This window comes from Ammospiza caudacuta, chromosome 2 (assembly GCF_027887145.1).
Source record: "Ammospiza caudacuta isolate bAmmCau1 chromosome 2, bAmmCau1.pri, whole genome shotgun sequence".
In the NCBI taxonomy this organism is placed as follows: Eukaryota; Metazoa; Chordata; class Aves; order Passeriformes; family Passerellidae; genus Ammospiza; species Ammospiza caudacuta.
Window position 1 is genome coordinate 59,088,192 of NC_080594.1, and position 19,128 is coordinate 59,107,319.

The 19,128-nt window shown below is 37.6% G+C and overlaps 1 protein-coding gene across 2 annotated transcripts in view; it reads right to left on the reverse strand.

The window, feature by feature from the left end:
* LRCH1 (leucine rich repeats and calponin homology domain containing 1) overlaps nt 1-19,128 on the reverse strand; it is a 118,333-nt gene that overhangs the window by 22,413 nt on the left and 76,792 nt on the right. For both annotated transcript variants that reach the window (XM_058825083.1, XM_058825082.1), the window contains 4 exons: nt 18,335-18,448; nt 16,979-17,026; nt 15,715-15,787; nt 2,494-2,603 (listed from right to left, as the gene is read on the reverse strand). In XM_058825083.1, coding sequence (XP_058681066.1) covers nt 2,494-2,603; nt 15,715-15,787; nt 16,979-17,026; nt 18,335-18,448 — 345 coding nt within the window. The remainder of the gene's footprint in view (nt 1-2,493; nt 2,604-15,714; nt 15,788-16,978; nt 17,027-18,334; nt 18,449-19,128) is intronic.

Here is a 19,128-nt window from a genome sequence, read left to right on the forward strand (position 1 = left end):
TTCACTGCCCTTACGGCAAAGAATTTTCTCCTTATAACTATTAGAAATGTCTTTCTCTGCAATTTATGCCACTGTTTTTCATGGATTCACTGTTAATCTTTGAAAAGCCTGGCCTTACACCTTCTCTTTTACTACCCTTCAGGCAGCTGAAGGCAGTCACATGATATTCTCAGCACTCTAAAGCAACAAATCCAATCTAAAGAAATCTAGCTCTTCACTTCTTTCTCATACATTGTTTATTTGGGTGGCCTCACCACAAAACAGCCTCCACTGAAGCACTCTAGGGTTTCATTATATTTTCCCATTTTTTCTTTTACTAGACACACTACTCAAATACTTGCATGTAGGTTTCTCAACTGGCAAATAAGGGAGTGCATCATGTTCACTAATAAAATGTTTCATTTTCACCTTCGTTTAATTCACAAATCAGAAAACATTTTTAGTAATACACAAAAAAAAAATACACTTTGAGACTGTTTTTCCAAAACTTGTTACAAAAAGATTCATATAAAGTTAATAAAATAAAAATGTATTTGTTAGAACACTAATTTGTCTGTTGGGAGACTATTCAGTGTAGCTCAGGGTGTGCTTTTTACAGGAGCACAGTGCACCTACAATACCAACTCAATACCATTTCATGCTGGAGTTCACGGCTCTGTGGAATCTCACTACATGCTAACTTACCATTAAACAATTCAAAAGCAAAATTTACTAATATATGTATTTATTGAATAAAGTAAAAACTTAATGACTGGTATGTTCTGGGCTTTTTTCTTGTGCAGTACATAATCAAATGTTCTGGTGGTTACCAATGTCACTAAAGGACCCAGTATATCTAAATAAGTTTCATTAATTTGAAAATCTCACTTTGTGTTTTCAAACACAGTCAGTTTCTACCTCAATGACTTGTAATCAAAATTCTCACAAGAAACAAAATAATTTGCATTCCAGGTCATGCTATTTCAGGGTGAGAGTAAAGAAGGATAGTGAGTGGAGCTAAAACATAACACATTAAACCAGCATTATTGGTAGTAGCATTAGGTAATACCTAATACTGTGTAGAGACATCCTTATTACTTCTCCACAATCATGCCTGATTGTGACACAGTGAATAACCTTGTTCTACTTTTCATTGTGAGGATTAACTGAACTAATGCACAAGGCAGGGATCTTGCAAAAATTAGCTATGATTACTTTTAGGAACTTGAGGCTTGCTACATACCTATGGTAACTCTTCAAAGAAATGTTTAAAAGCTGCATTGATGCTGCTGAACAGACTAGGCTCAGAATAACTACAAACTACTGCAGTTTATTACTGCTACTTCCCCATTACCACATTTTCTTTCCCACTGCCAACAAGTCTGTCTCATCTAATTCCTGCATCTTGTCCATGTGGCATCATTCAGGTTTAGAATTGACAATACACTACATTCTATCAACTATGTTAAATCTTTAATAAGACCTGTTCTGTTAAAAAATATATATAATCAGCAGGAAAAAGTTAGGTTAATTCATACTTAGAACAGGTGAGGGCCTGAGGTAAGACAAAGCAAATCTACAAGTCTGTAACGTTCTGCAATAAAAATCCCACCTTTTAAGCACTATTTGGTAAAGAGAAGAACCCTGTTGCTTTAAAATTAAATAATAGAAGATATGTTATTTAAAACAAACTGATGATTTTTCAATTGACCATTCCATGAAGCTAATGAGATAAGAACAAATAGTCTTGTAATTCAGATGTGAAGTGAAAATCACCAATCACTTTCAGGATTTGCAGTTATGTTAATGTCTGTCCCTCTGTCCTGTTAATGGGATGTAACTGGAAACCTTGACAGGTTCAGGCTTGTGACATTCCTCACAGCAAAGGCTGTCAGCTGTTTTTTTCAACACAACCAGGTGTCACACAAACATTGCTACCCCGGTATTAGTTGTGTAACACAAATCCTATGCACCAATTTTCCCATCAGGTTCTAGCTCTTACATTCAAGACAATGTATCAGGAAATCGACTTCTGTATTCAGATTTTCCACTGATGAAATACTGATTTAATTTCTAAGAAAGCACTTCAAGCATTAGTTATCTACTTTCAGCTTGAACTAATAAATTTCACTCTGCCTTTTACATGCAAAACTGAGGATTTCTCCAGCTGCCTGGAAATAGTTCCTAGACCTCTCTCTCTGTCTCAAATGCTCACTTCATCCTTTCTGATTAAATTAAACAAGTAGTTAATTCCACCAGTGCAAGCCATACTGATTAACTGGATGTCATTCAGGTAACTCCCATTATTATTTCTCATTTTTACAAAGTCTTTCCTGAAATACAGACATCTGACTGTGATAAAGAACTTCAGCAATAGTCTCATCAGTGTGATTTGCAGAAGCAATATTGCCTCATATAACCTTTCTTGTATTTTTCTCCTTCGGCAACTTTCCCAAAGAAAAACTAAAAAAGACATTCCATCAGCATAAATTAATTCTACCAACACACACATACCTCACGTAGCTGCTCCACAAGCTCTCTCTCTTCTCTCATCTGCTCCATTTTCCTTCGAATTGTGAACTGTGGGTCTATTGATTCCAAATTTCTTTGTGGTCTTAAAAACACTGTGATTTTTAAAAAGAGAGATTTTAGTTTAAGAACAAACACTTTTATTTTTTTATTTCTAAATTAAGCAAAATCCTTAGGCATTGCCTCCAGCAAAAACAGCTAGAAATTTTTTTTTGTCCTCCAGAGGACAGAAAAATCTGATCTTAGATTACAATTATGAATGGCTGCTTTTGGGATATTGCTGTGGACAGTGTCCTGAGGCAGCAATGGTGCAGATAATTTATCATCCAAATCCTAATCTGAACGGGCAAGTTTTGTCAGATGATCAAGTACCAGCAGTGTCCCTTAGAGAGTCTGATCTCTACAATGCTCTGTATTTAACATGGCAGGAGACACCTCTTACTCTTTAAGTAGAACTCTCTCCTAACGAGATGCTGAATTGTGTAAAAAGCTGTGACAAGCCTCCTACACAGAACAAAATGCTTACTAGATAAGGTTATGCTAAAAAAATAAAAACAAAAACAAACCCACCAAACAAAGACAAATGTAGGAAGACTCAGACATTCAGTAAGTGCCTACACTAAAAAGTCATATTGCAAACACAGCATAGCACACACCCTTGGCAGTTCTCCTTCCTACCAGTCCTGTCAACTCTCACTGCCCACAATACAGTCCCTAGAAATCATTACATGACATTTCTGCAAATATGCACCTCCACCCTTCCATTTCGGTGAGCAGTGACTGCTTTGAATGGGTTGGAAGAACAAGAGGATGTACAGCCAAAATGCAACTGTTCCTGCTTGTGACTCTGTTTGCCATCTCACACAAGTGTGGTCACGAGGAATCTCACCCAACTGTGTGTAGGTTTACCTGTATGCAGGCTGTTTAAGTAATGAGAGAATTGATCTAAGTTACTTCTCTAGCCAAAGGGACAGACAGACAGCACCTATGGCACTTAAGCCAAAAGGCAGAGTTCTTTCCCCTAGCTACTATAAGCTTAAGGCAACAAACTCCTTGTATATCTTTAGGCTATTCATCTTAGGCATCAAGACAGAATAAACCATGGCCAATTACCAAACTTGCTTCCTTCCACTACTTGACCCATACAGTCCTGATTTAACTTTTCTCAGCAAACTGAAATTTGCTATAATTTCAGTAAAATCAGTAATTTCTGGAATGCCATATTAATGCTATTTGTTAAACAGAACTGCTTTTAAACAGAACACCTAATATTACAGTTCTATATTAATTAGCAAACTAATGTCATCAGAAATCCCAGGGATAGAGTGGGAGAGCATCCTGTAGAGAATGTACAGGACTGAGAACTACAGAGAGTGACTGCAGCTCAAATCCCTTCTCTGACACATCCTCAGAAGTGTCATCACTCAAAAGGCTCTACACAGAGGTGCACACATAAATAAAACCATTCTTCATGTTGACCTGCCACACAGTGCATGCAAGTAGCACAGCCATGCCTTCAGATACAAAGGTTTTACTTAATATGTAATCTTCTGCTCTGTTGAAGGCAAACTCAACATTTGGAATTGAATTCTAAATCCAAAGTAGGGGGTATGAACAGATCCATGCTTCCTAACATCTTGTAGAAAGGTGACCCATGACTAGGACTGTTCATGCCCAAAACCAGAGGCTGTTAGAACACGGATATATGGTGAAAAATACTTAAAATGTTATTTATAAATTGTATCATTTAAGATGGCTACAACAAAACAAAACAAATTCCAAGTTTTTCAAGAGCAGAAACCCTTATCAAGGACTTCAATTAACTCCAGAACTGTACTGTATTAAAATTTCTGCATTAGCAACTCAGTAATAATTTACTGGAGGCTATTTCTAAATTTTTAAGAGGCGAAATAAAAATTTCCTATCACATTAATTAAAAATAGTAGCTGCAATTACTAAGATTTTCTAGTTCATTATACAAGTCTAATAATTGAGCTTTGCTGCCTATCACAGATGAAATACCTAGACAAAAATCCTTCTTGAAGAGTACAACCATCTTTTAAATGGTACTTAAAAGCCACTGTAGCTTTATTAGCAGTAGCAACATTTCAAATAATTATCTACAAAAACAGTGGTACAGAATTATGTTCAATTTTCATAGAATTAGAGTACCATTATGGTCTTCATTCAGTTTGGCCACAGCTTTTTTAGGCCTTTGTGAAGTCAAAGTTCCAAGATTTACTTCCTTCCAATTTCAGATTACAAGCGCACCTTACCTACAATAAGAAGCTTTTCAATAAAATAAGTTTAAATTATTAAAAACAGAATTTAAAAACTTCCACACTCTGAAGCATTAACTACATAAGTTTTAGTTATGTACTGAATTTTTTTAAAAAGTTCCCAGAGAGGAAGTTTCGGCAGTCCTAAGTGTTGCTGGCTTCTCAGCATTACACACAATCTCCAGCAAGGGGAGCCCATACCTCACACACACCTGAATGTCTATTTTTCCCTCTTTCAAAGAATCAGTTTCTGCTTTTTGAATCCGTGCTCAAGCCAGGTTATTAAGTAGTATTTGTTCCAAAAAAAAATTTTTTTAATTGCCTACAAAAGTGTCAACAAGTTAGATGAGTAATAGTTAATAATATAGTTAATAACATGCTCAACATACCACTGTCAAGGACAAACTTCCTGGCGAAAATTTTCATTTCTGCACTGAATTTCAGTGTACATTTCTCCACTATTAATTGTAAATCAAGGAATTCAGTGTACTGAGTACTTAGTGTAACAATGTCATCCTTCAGGCAAACCACAAAATTAATTAACCTGACTCTAAATATAACAGACAAAAAGAAGGTTGGACTATGACAGGCAGAGCTGAAGTCAGGCTGCAAGTTCATAGTTACTTTTCTCTTTGATTGATTTATTCAGTCTAAATTTAAGAAACAGAAATGTAGTAGCCCCAAATAAAAAAAAATATGCAGTTGCAAAAGCAGTTTCTGCTGTAACACTCCCAAGATAATAAATGCTAACATTTGCATTTGGCTTAAGATTTGAGTGACATGAAACGTCTATCTGTTCCAAATGCACAAGCTGGTCTGCGCCACTCCTTTCATTTAGAAGATTAAAACATTAAAAAGTTTAGGTTAACACAGATCAAATTCTGCACTGATAGAAGAAGCACCTCTAGGTCTCTCTGTTATGCTATTCATCAGTGAAATGTTAACTTAGATTAAAACCATCATGAACTAAATCCAGTTTTTTCAAGTTACCAGTATCAGAATTCTTATATTCCACACTCACTTTCCTTATGGAGATGATTCCTTACATATGCTATCTTTTATGGTTTTATAATCAAGAACACTGAGGCAAATAGGAAATACTCCCAACTAAAGACCTGAACTAAGAACAAAATGCCCTCTTGTGAAGAGGCTTCAATCCTGAAGTCTTGTGTGGTAAGTGTGACTTCCAGAGTGGCACCTGAATAGTCAGACAGGAAAGTTTCCTTAACTGTAAGCTAAATGTTTGCATTTATCATTCAATAATTGTGGTCTTGGTTTCAATCTGATGCTTGTGAAAGTTTTGCAACCTTTTAATATCTAAATACTTTTCTACTTTAGGGCAACTGGCAAAACATGGCCCACTTTGCATATTGGTGCTGTGCCTCAGTGTATTTTGACAACAAACCCCTGGAGAAAAACAAAACAAAAGCAACAGTAACAAAAGTCCACTAATGTACCTGACCTTCACTGTGAACAGCTTATTAACAACAGTTTCTATTGGACAGAAATCACTATCTTTGCTTAGCTGATTGTTTCAGCTTTGTTTCTTTATAAATTCTTCTATTATGCTAGTTATGCACCTGCACCAATAAATGTAGATGGAAGAAGGATATTTTAATAGTTAAGTAACTTTCAAAAAATAATAAATAAAAAATGCAGAAGAGAGAGCAGCAAAATTAACTGCTGTTTGAGTACAACTTTTACAACTATTGAAAATTAAGCAAGTAAATAAACCCACACTGAAAATAGTTCTTGGAATAAATATCATGGGAAAAGTTGTTTTGCCAGAGTAGAAGAGAGTGAAACTTCACTGTGACTTTTAACACTACATATTCCAGAGCAAATTGAAGTGCATCCTCTGAGGAATTTAGTCTTATAAACAACCCCTGGAGAGTATTGTCTTTTGTCCTTAGCCATGTGGGGCATTCACCACACATTCATGTTTCTGAAAATAAGTAAAGTAAGTTATATATGGAACACCTACCATTGTCACTGTCTCCTTCAGATGGGATACTGTAGCTAAAGTTGTCCCATGTTTGTGCCTGTGTAAGTGTGTTGAAGGAGATAGGAGGAAAACTGAGGGATGGGTCTGCTGGAGGGGAGTGATAACCAGTCCAACCATGGCAGTAATAAGGACCGGAGTGGGGATTAAAGTGGGCAGCAGCAGTTCATATATGGCATTAGGATTGTATGGTAATGGCAAAGATGTAATTCAAAGGTGATTAATACAAAATGCATAAATTTTGAGAAAAGAATGAAAGATGGTGTAGAATAAAAAGAACGAAGAGTTAAATGTTAGTACTTGCAAATCATACATCATATGTGCAGTTAAGGCTGTTAAGCTTAGCAAGATCATTGTAACCATAGCACTTCACAAAACTTGTTACAACCAAGTTTTAAGAAAGAGTACCCATAGATTTTACTTTATAGCCTGATAAAAACCCTTACTCTGAGTCAGGTGGTAAATATACTAGCTGTGAAGTTTCAAGAAGGAAACTACCACAGAATCAGGATTTTTATATATTTGTGTAACTACATAATAAGAACATTTCTCACAAAGGAAATTTACATATCCATATGAAAATATTATTACATTACAATTTCCCAGCTGATTTTGGAAGTAGCAACTACATTATCACTTGGACATCACTTCTCATTTTGTTGAAGGAAGTTCAGTAAGTACATGTACCACAGATGCTTTCCTTTCATTTTAATTCACTTAATAATCAATGAAGCACTACCTTTTTTTCTTGCTAACTCCCCCAGCAATAAATTCAGATCTACAATGGGTCCACCACGTTATGTAAGTACTGGTCCTCCACAACTTTTAGAGAGGCTTCCCAGGGACAAGAATAGGCACAGAATACCCCCAAAGGCTCATCCTGAGTTTGCACAACAAGCTTTGGCAAACTTGCACCACAGACAGTCTTCTAACAAACACAGCATTATTAATGATTCAACGTGGGTCCCTGAAGTACACAAAACTGTACATTTCCACAGAAGCTGCAACAGTCTGCAGACTATTCGCCAGATGACAGTAAAAGCATATCATGTCTACAGTTCATGACCACTCATGAACTAAACTGGGGCAGCAATACAGCTCCTGTTCTCCCTATCCATTCTGCCTTCTCTCCTTTAACTAGTCACAACACCACCTGTTACTGATCCTCAGATCCTTCTGCGGAAATTTTTTTCCTTCCCTGCCACATCTACTCTGCAGTTCTCTCTCTTGTCTGAATTGTGGCAAGGATTTCTCCCCAAGCTTTCCTCAAACCTCCATTCTACACTGTTTCAGAACTGGATACTGACACACTTAAAATATCTCCTTCCTGAATCTCTTCAGCATATCATCCATCCTTTCAAAGCTTCACACTGGTTTCCTATTTTCTGACAGAGATTTAAATGTCTTTTCTGCCTTTCACAGTGATGTTGCTCCTTAATGAACTCTTTCTGTATTTGATCAGAGTGTTCCTTTATTACTTCTACAAAAGAAAAATTAATTCACTCATTTCTTGCTTTTCTACTTGTATCCTCACATTTGTCTACTGAGTCCTACACACAAGCAACATTCATGTTCCTCAGACCAAACTAGAGGCTATAAACTACCTCTACTCTAAATGCTAAACCATAAATACAAATCAATTCAAGATTGCTGTGTAGATCTAAAAGCAACTAAAATCACCCAAATATTAGAAGAAAGTCCAAAGTAAAGTTTCAGTAAGCACAAGAAGTCTCTCTTTTCTAACATTCCCAACTAATATTCAGAAAGATCTTATTCATGTAGGATTTTTCCTTCCCACAATTTTGGAATCTGTATTAACGTGATAGTAATTCAGACTGTGTCATACAAAACTTCACCTTAAACTTCTTTTCAGAGTTCCACAGCTCACTCTCTTTAGACTTTCCCAAGGCTGGGTCACTGTTTCTGGCTATTGGGACACCAGCTGAACTTCAGAGTCAGCACAACAAACTCTGAGTCAACACCGGGGGGGTAACAATACACAGATTTATGGCAAAAAGTAAACAGTCTGACTCCGGTAGCAATTGGGATTCTCAACTATTTTTCAAAGTACACAGATAATGCAGTTAGGGAAGAAAACAAACTGAAGGAATAAATATCCAGAGATAGAAAGACAGTAATGAGCACTCAGATGAGAAAAAAATACTGTCAAGTTTCATTGATCGTTATATGTTCCAACTAACTTGAAATACAAGCATGTCCCAGCATAGCTACTAACATTGTGCTTCAAGGTCTCTACAAGCCACCCAAACTGAAGGCACTAGATTCACAAGTAATGTCACACTACACGAACAGTAGCAAGGGAACAACTTCTCACTTCAGAATACAAAGTGCTTTGCGACTTTGAGTTTTGTCAGTGCTTGCTTCAGCCTCTGACAATAGACATTTTTTTGTCTGTGTTGTCACTTTTTTCAGCAGAAACTAAGAAATACAGTGACCTAGAAATGGCACAACACAAAGGAAAAACAACTCTTGAATGCAAGATGTTCTAATACAGAAGCTGTTCTAATGTCTGCTTCAAGCCAGACTTGAAGGTCTGGCATATTAAAGATAACACAAGACCTTGGCACCACCTTGAACATGGTGAAGAAGAGAGAATTTAAATTTATTTGCTATTTTGAGTGATTCCTTTTCAGAGAGCTAATGCACTTCCCAAGAGGAGAACTACAGCTCTAACAAATTGTTTCTGTTCAGTGGAATTTTTTCAAGGTTTTCAAAATTAATATGAATTTGAAAAGTCCATACTCTCTGCAAATATTTAAAATACAGAAGGAAATAATCTGAAAAATTTAAAAATTGTTTTTACATGCAATGTAAACTTCTGACCCTTGGAAAAAATCTTTCAAGAAATGTAAGCACATTCATTACCTTTCAAAATATTTTCTTTGGGTACTTTGGGTTCTTTCTGTCAGCCATCAGATATGAATTTTCCTGATGTTTTGCCTAGCTTAAAAATGAAAGTATAAAAAGACCTTCAGTCCTGAACACATATCAGTATGTACTAACACAGAAGTTTAAGCCACTGTGGTTTATCCTGTGGAAGCACTTATATTTGTGTGTGTACTTCAAAAAACTGGAATCTTTACCACAAGTCTAGAAAAGTTTACTTTCACCTTTCCAAGAGACATAAACCATTATGAAATGATGAGGAAGATGGAAAGTCAAATAGAAAGCAACATTCACTTTAAATAGATGAAAATAAACACAGTGAAAATAAACTCTCCAATTTCAGAAAAAATACAGTTGCATTTATTTTCATTGAAAATTTGCCACTATTTTTTCCACAGAGCATGGTGGACACATTTTAATTAGAACACTTCAATGTCCTTTTAATGTTGCACTTGGATTTAAGAGATTTATAGAGCCAATTAATTCAAATGCAAGCTCTAACAAAAGTAAACAGTTAGAACTCATTAGGACTATTTAACTTCATTAAAGCTTACATTTCCAGTAAGTTTTAACATTTCCCCAAAGGCCATTAAGAACTGAAATAAAAAACCTATTAAAATACACTACAAACTAAGCTGAAAAACCTTCTTGGGTCACAGAAATGCTGGACCTCTTCACTAGCTCAGCTCTATGACAATAAAGCAGTGTACAATTAACAAGTACAAATTCCAACCAGTGGTAGAATGTCGCAGACATTTCTCCACAGAAATCCTTCCTTTCATATTTCTGTGTCTTCGGGAGCCAGAGGCCCCCGAAGAGAAGGTAAACAATTATTATCAGCTGCTGTGGAATGCAATAGGATTCACCTTGATTGGCTCATTTTCTGTGTTTATAATTAAGAGCCAATCACCAGTTCAAGCCAGGGGACTGAGTCCTTGGCCACAACTTTGTTGTGGGTTCTTTTCTATCTCTTCTCAGCTTAGCTAGCTGCTCTGCAAACCTCTCTCTATATTCTTTTTAGTATAATTATAATGTATTATATCATATATTAATAAATTCAGCCTTCTGATCAAGATACAAGATTCACCGTCTCTCTCTCACCAACTGCGACCCACACAGGTCGCGGTAATATCTGGTGACCCCTCGTGTAAGAGCAAAAATTAATCTGATAAGACCAGAGGAGCAAAATTGCTGCACTGGGTAAAAATCCTGTATGTGTAGCATTTGATGGTTGCTTTGAAGTGACCTCAGAAAGTGGATTCAAGCCAGGAGCTGAAGAACTGAAGATTTGGACAGAGTTCACAGCCAAGGCTGACCACAAAGAGAATCTTTCTTCTGGAAAATCATCAGGAAAGATGATGGAAAAGAGCAGCAGACCTGTGGAGCTGGCCAGAGCAAGCTGGACTCTTTCAAAAGGTACTGTTCACTTTTCTATCCCTGATGAACCAGCCCTTCGTAGCTTGTGGCTGTTCGTATGGCAGACCCATGCCTTGCCAGAAGAGATTCAATTCTCCTCTTCAGAGGAAAAGCTTATTGCCCTCTGGAACTATTGGTGCAGAGAAGATGGTTGCTTTTTGTCAAAAACAGATATCTATGGGTTCTTTGCTGATATTCTGCATGCTTTGGATGTTTTTGTCTGGGAGTGCATGGACTCGATTATCCAGTGTGTCTACCTGGAGGGATGCGTGTTGCCTTCCATCTACCCAGCATTTATAAAGCTTTTCCCTGTCTTGAAACGCAGAGCAGCTTGTTTTCAATGGATATCTAACTGTTATGGCCAAGCTCCGTTTCCACCACCCTTGGCAGAAGACCCCGTGGGTGACGACTTTGGGCTTTTTCCCCCCCCCCTGCTTCGCGGCGGGGGGGGCTGAAACTTCGCGGCGCGAAGAAGTTTTTTTTACTCTTGCTCCGGAGCATGCTCAGATGGAGTGTTCTCCTTCCCCCCCTTCTCTCTCTCCGGGGGAATGGGAGCGGCCGCTCAAGCCAGCGCCGGCCTCTCAGACTCCACCTTCAGAAACGGGGGCGGCACCGGTCTCCGAGGTTTCCTCCACGGCCCTGCTAGAGCCGTCACTCCAGGAGATCCCGTCTCCGCCTCTCCAGGAGGTCCCGCCCGCGGTTTCACCGGCCTCCCTGCCCCCGCCAGAGCCTGTGTCGGAGAAGGCCGAAGAGACAGCACTTCCGTCGATTGACCTGTTGCTAAGCAACGGCGACGCTCCGCTGTCTCTCCCAGCTCCGCTGCTGCCGGTTTGCACTGCGACGGCGACTGCGCCTCCGCAGAGGACCCCAGAGTCAGCAGCAGAAAACGGAGTTGAACCTGCGGGACCCTCGAAGCAGCCCGCGGCTGATCCCACGCTCAGCGCGGTTCCCCCCCCGGTTCCGGCTCCCTCCCCGGTTCCGGCTCCATCCCCGCTGCTTCCACCGGACATCCCAGCAGCCGCCCTGGAGGCTGGTCTCTCCTTCAGTGGAGCAGGGGCTGCCCGCCAGCTCACTGTTGTGGCAGTCCGGCTGCCGGCTTTCAAGCTCGGCGGTTTGGGGGGTGGTTTTTCGGGGATTGTCCCATGGAGGCCGCCGCCTCTCTTGTGCCCTAGCGGCGAGGGGGAGGGGGCTCCCGAAAGTTTTGCCTTTGGTCCCCAGCCCAGTGGGGGTGGTGCCGTGATGCTGTGGGAAACAAACATTCCCAGACCCAAGATGAAGATTCTCGGGGCAGCTTCTATTTCCCTGCTGCTGGCATGCCTCAGTGGTTTAGGGGAAAGGAAGCGTCTCACTGCCCGTGCTGCCTGGGATGCTGGGCTCAGGAAATTCCTGGGCCGGGCCCACTGCGAGGCCTCTTGATGTTTTTGGGGATTCTGGTTTATCCTACCGGTCCGGGTCCCCCTGTGTGAGCCAGTTTTGGGGTTCCTGGTCCAGTATGGGCCAGGGCCCCCAGGGACTTTCCTTCTCTGGCACTGCTCTGCTCGGTTGCTGCTCTTTTGCTTTTCGATCAAAAAAAAAAAAAAAAAAAAAAAAAAATTAAAAATTAAATAAAAAAGATTGAAAATAGGCGGGCAGCAGCTCTGAAGTGCTGAAGCACTGAAGGGCCAGAAAAGGACATTCTAAAAATTGTTCAAATTGTTTCAAATTGTTTAAAATTGTGTTATGCTGTTTCAGGACAAAAAGGACTCTAAGGACTCTCAGATGTCCAAAAGAAACGACTTCAGCTGATGGACTGTTCCTGAAACTCAGCTGCATGGACTTGAATTCTCTTTGCATTGTTTCTTGCAATTTTTCTTATATTGTAGGATTGTTTTAGTGAATTGTTAGTATTCTATATTTTATAGGTGAAGGAATTTCCTGTTCATTCCACATCAGCATTTTTCTTTTATTTTTATACAATTTAGAAAGGTGAGATGTCGCAGACATTTCTCCACAGAAATCCTTCCTTTCATATTTCTGTGTCTTCGGGAGCCAGAGGCCCCCGAAGAGAAGGTAAACAATTATTATCAGCTGCTGTGGAATGCAATAGGATTCACCTTGATTGGCTCATTTTCTATATTTATAATTAAGAGCCAATCACCAGTTCAAGCCAGGGGACTGAGTCCTTGGCCACAACTTTGTTGTGGGTTCTTTTCTATCTCTTCTCAGCTTAGCTAGCTGCTCTGCAAACCTCTCTCTATATTCTTTTTAGTATAATTATAATGTATTATATCATATATTAATAAATTCAGCCTTCTGATCAAGATACAAGATTCACCGTCTCTCTCTCACCAACTGCGACCCACACAGGTCGCAGTAATAGTAGAATGGTTCAAATGCACAAAAGTTGTACAAAGTTTTAAAGGAAATACAATGAAGAAACTACAGACCTGCCAAGCAAACCAGCTTTAAAAGGAAAAACATGCAGGCTTCACAAACATGCCAGTATTCTCTGACATGTATTACTTCTACCTCTAAGTATTTCTTATGTGTTAGCAAAACAGCAGAAGATGAAACAATATGAAGCTTTCCTATTCCTGTGCAAGGTTTCATTTTGCTGCAGGGTGCTACATAGCTAATATACTGTATTTTTATCTGAAACTGGACATAAAGTTTTAGTATTGACAAGTTCCTCTATCTTACAGGGTATAAATTTAAGGTAAGATGACTGAAGCTAGACATGATCAGGAGAGAAACTGTGCAGTAATGGGTTCATCTTAGTCCCTGTAGTACCTCGTATGGAAAAGAAAATAAATTCACATTATGAAGTTTTATGCAACCATAACATGACCAAAAGATACCCTAGTACTGGCATGCTCAAAGATTTTAGAATATATGAACTTCAATTAGTACAGTGCAGAAAATCAGCATGCTCTAACCAACTGACTTTGGTATTCAATGAGGCTACACAGAGCTGCAATATATAAAAAAGGATGAAGTGTAGGACTTGTGAACACCTGGTCTTGAATCACATGACTTGGAGATTTTGTTGCAAACATTGCAATCCAGTCTTTCTAGAAATTCTCTCAAAAAAAGAGTCACTAGGCTATTTCACCTGGACCTATTCTAGTCATGAAGTATAAGAAACTCAGGCACAGCATGCCAAGATTCAAAAGTGCATGTGAACAAGAAGTCACAGTCTTGCACATTCTTCCACAAAGCAACTTCCAATCCCCAGCAGATTTCACTGTGGGCTCAGAGCACAGCCCACATCCTGTGAAAGCAGCAACATGGCCCAGGCTCCTTTGCTTTTTTTCTCCTGACAGTGATATTGCAATATTGCCACTGGACTACGCAATATTACTCAATGTTTTATTTTCAACAGATCCTGAAAGAACCCATTTGCTAATAATTTAATCTGTATTTTAGTTTTATGTAGAAATATCAACATTTCTAAATCATCAGAAACAAGACAGACCAAGTTTAACATTCTAACAACCAAAGAAATGCAGTTGAACAGATCTGTCTAACTATATATCACAACTACATGAGAAACTTAAAGTATATTCCTTCACAAAAACAGCTTTCTAATACTTAAAAAAAAAACAAACAACCAAACAACAAAAACCAACTAAATCTATGGGTACAATTTCCTAAACCTTTTCGTGATGTTCCACCAGCAGTTTCACAAACTGCTGCCATTATTACCAAGTATTTTGCTATGGAAACTACAAGCTTGTAGGGGTTTACCATCACTTGATTAAAAGCATTTGTGGTGGATGAGAGAAACCAGAACTACAGTCTCAGTATGCTGAAACATATTGAAAACCTACAGCCACTCATTAGAGGCGATATGGCATGACTTAATATTGACTACCTCCACACAGAGAGGACAAAAACTGAATTAAATCATGTAGCTAATCCAGTTTTTAAGGGAAGCTGTTACCAAGTCCTCAAATACATCTCTAAGTTTAGGAGGTTTTTTTGTTGTTACTTGGTTTTAGGTTTAGTTTGTTTGTTTTCAAAGAAACTGCTGCTTGTTAAAAGACTGGTGGTTATATAGATACAGTGCATTGCAAATTCATTGAACTCAGTTGCTGGCTGAAGTAAAGATGTAATCTTTCTATAATGCTTGATCTTTACTCAAGCCTAACTACTGACAGACTCAATGAAGTGAAAAATTTTCAGAGCAACACAAATGTTTTCCAAAATAGCCTAATTATTCACACATATTATTGAACAAAATCTAAATTGTATCATCACATGCCAATCAAGCAAAAAATCTTATTTCAATTAGTATGTCAGCACAGATGATAAATATGTATATGTATATAAAATATGTGTAGTTATATCCAAACACATTTTTAATATACATACAATTTTATAGAACACCCAGTTTACTAGTAATGGATGAAAATTGCTCCATATATAACATGCCAAATAAATACTTCTTACAAATTCAACCTTTATTCAAAACTAGAGAACCTCAAAATGTTCTAAGCTTCTCTAACTGTATGGAAAATGTTACATTGCTTACTTCTTAAGGGGGAGAAAAAGAGGTACCTAATTATAATAGACATGTAAAAAACCCCAAACCAGTACACACAAACCAGTTTCCCACATTACCTGATCGAGGCTTCAGGCCAAAAGGGATTGTGGTGTTTGTAGTAGGAGACATTGATGGACTTTTATCCTTATTCTGTGTAATTCCAGAACACACAAAGTTAGAATAACACCCAGAAAATATCTTAGCAGATCTGACCATGCAAAATGTAAAAATTAACACTACTGCATGTTATAACTATTCCCATAATCTGATCACAATATAGTCCCAAACCTATGACAATCTCCCTTTTTTATTGCACCCTATTTCTCTGGTAGAAAATACTAGATTCTGACAAAAGACAGCAAGATATTCCCCCTAGTTATAAATAAGCTCAATTATTTATCAGTTTTCTCCCATGTCATCACTTGGTTCCATCAAACATACATTTTGTGGCAGAGTACATTTAAAAAACCAAAGTAAAGGCATGTTTTTTCCTTAGACACATTTGTTTCTTTCACAGAATTAATTACTACTCTGCATGGCAACACTGAATTTCTGCATTAAAAACAGAAAAGAGGAAATTAAGCTTATGCCTCAGAGTAGGATCTCCCCTGACCCTGAACTCAGCTAAGAGCTGCAGCAGGAAGAATGGAGCAGCATCATACCACCAATGGCAACACAGAAAGAGTCCTGTGACCAAACCCTATAATGATAATCCCACTTAAAAAGTGATTTCACTGGGAGCTGGGAACTACAGAATTCCCATCACCAAGACTGGTGGATGGTGGCTGGGTGCTCACAAATTTGCAATATGCTTATGCCCAATGCAATACAGAGAGAGAGGGCCTATTTCTGCACCAAAAAAACAGAAAGAAGGTAAATAATCTCCATAAGGAGCTCCATGTGGTTTTTGCCTTTTTGATCTTCCAATGAGATTTACACTAGAAAGCTACAGGATCAATAAAATTAGATTCCTCTCTGATAACTAATCAAGGACATGACACAACTGTGCAAAAAAGAAGCTGCACTGAAATAAACAGAAAATCTTGTTGAACAAGGGAGAATTAAAAAAAGAAATTAAAAATTGTGTCTGAATGGAGAAAATGTAAAAAAGTTAAATGTTTTCTACTAAACTGCATAACTCTGAAACAAAATGATTAGAAAGCATATTTTTATACCCTAGAAAATCTTTGAGATGACAAGATTAAACCACATGCCAAGCAAACCACATATTCATTTCTGATGCAAATCTCAGCCATATGTTCTGTGGAATTCAGTTATGTTTCATTTAGTCTATGAAACATTAATATAAAACATATAAGAGACAAACAAATGACATCTTACCTCATTGTGAGAGGTTTGTCCGCTTGTGTTCCAAACAATTAGATCATTCTGCATATTTGGAAAGTAAAAAAAAAAAAGAAGAAAAGACAAAAAACATTTCAGAACCTGTATTAGTGATACACTGCAATGGGAAATTTTAGTAATTATAGTCAGATACATATTAATACTTAATTTTTTTTTTCACTGAAATTAGTAATTTGCATGAATCATAAATGCATCTATTGCTAGCTGAAGAACTTTTTTAAAAAGCATATGGAAACAATTCACACAGATTTGTCATTAATTTTTTGCTTCAATACTAAGGGATTAAAAGTACTTTTTTAAGATTTTGATGTTTGTTGGTTAAAATGTCAATTTTAATTAAACTCTCACAAAGGTTTCATTTGCAAAAACAGATTATTTCAAATGCAGATTTGAAGAGAGATATTCTGTAAACAATTACATTTATAATTACAACATAACATACCTTTTGTTACCACTTCTGTTATAGTTACATAGGAAACGTACACCACATTGATAAATATGAAACAAAATCATTAATTCAGCAGTGATCATAACTCAGCAGAAAGACAACTGGCCTACGTAAATTATAATTCAATCCAAAACAACTTCCCTAGTATAATTTTTTTTTTTTAATTGACAAAACATAGAAACACAGGAGAGCACTTGGAACATTAGGTCCCAACAATCACAGAGCTTTATCACAGTAGTATTTGATATTATGATTATACATACAAACATTTGAAAAGCATCAAGATAAATTAAAAAAAAAACACCTATTTCTGGATAGAACAGACAATATTAAGGTACTGCCAATACAGACAGCATCTTCTGCAATTTTGTTCTCACAATCTCCTTATTTAAGGTTTTTTTTTGTAGCTCTACATTTCTGGATCATTACAATGTACAAATCTTCAAATATTTTTGAAACTTTAAAAACTATCATCTCAACCTATATACAGTCTGTTTGCAATATTAAATACAATAAAAAAACCTGCTGTCAACATAAACTTAGAAACTTATATAACTACAAAAGAGTATTTGGGGTAAGGGGAGAAAAGGAGTCAGGTACTCCATTTTCTTGAAGATCAAACTTTGTGACGACATTTTTTCCAGGGGAATGCAACCCCTGCAACTACTATGCTTTTGTTGGATATATTTGTTATATAAGTTTTTTCCAAAGGGATAGGTCTTAATCAACTTTCCATTTACAGTCAAACTTTGAGATTCATACTAAGGCAAAAAAAGCTCAATCCCCACACTGGGCCTAAACCCATTATCCCCACATACAATTGACAGAATGCAATGATCCATTCCAAATGTTTCCACATTTATTGCATCTGGACATTTCCATACCTGGCTCAATGACCATTTTTCACCCTGTTCACAAGGTCTTGCTTCAGGCTTTGCTTTCTCCATAATCAAGTCCCTCCTCCTCTGGAATTCCAGTTCCTCTTCAGCATTTTCTCTCTGTAAGACAAGTAACTCTTCTGTCTGTACTACTGGAAATAGATTTTTTTTCCTTTTGGCACAGCATTACCTTGAAGTATTTAATGCAAATAGTGTGATGAAAAGCAGACAGAAAAGCAAGTACATACTATGTAAGAGCAGTTCCAGCACTAACAGGTGGATAATGTAAATCTAAACCAGCTACTTGATAAAAAACATCATTTCACCAGATAGGATACAGAACAAATAATAAGCAACATATATCACACTGTAAAACTCAAACCCCTTACTATAACTATACTCTCTGCAACTATAGTGACAGTAGTCTGGAAAACCACTAATTTTTATTTTACAAATTATTTTGGGGTTATTCTTAATGAATATACTACTGTTTTCCTACACCAAAAGGAGGAGATTTGGTGGGAGGGGGGGATCTAATGGTAGCTGAAGATGAATAGCTGAACTGACATACAGGGAGACAGGGTGGGGAAACTAAAATGAAAAAGTAACAGATAAACACAGAAAACCTTCACATATAGAAACACACACACAGACAAAAATAAACAAACCCCACAACAATTCCATAAATTAGCTTTGCCCTTCAACCTACTTACTTTATACCTTCCCTACTTGGCAGATTACCAATTGAAATTGAAATTGTGGGCTCATTTTCTGTCTTTCCCCCCCCAGAATATTTTGTA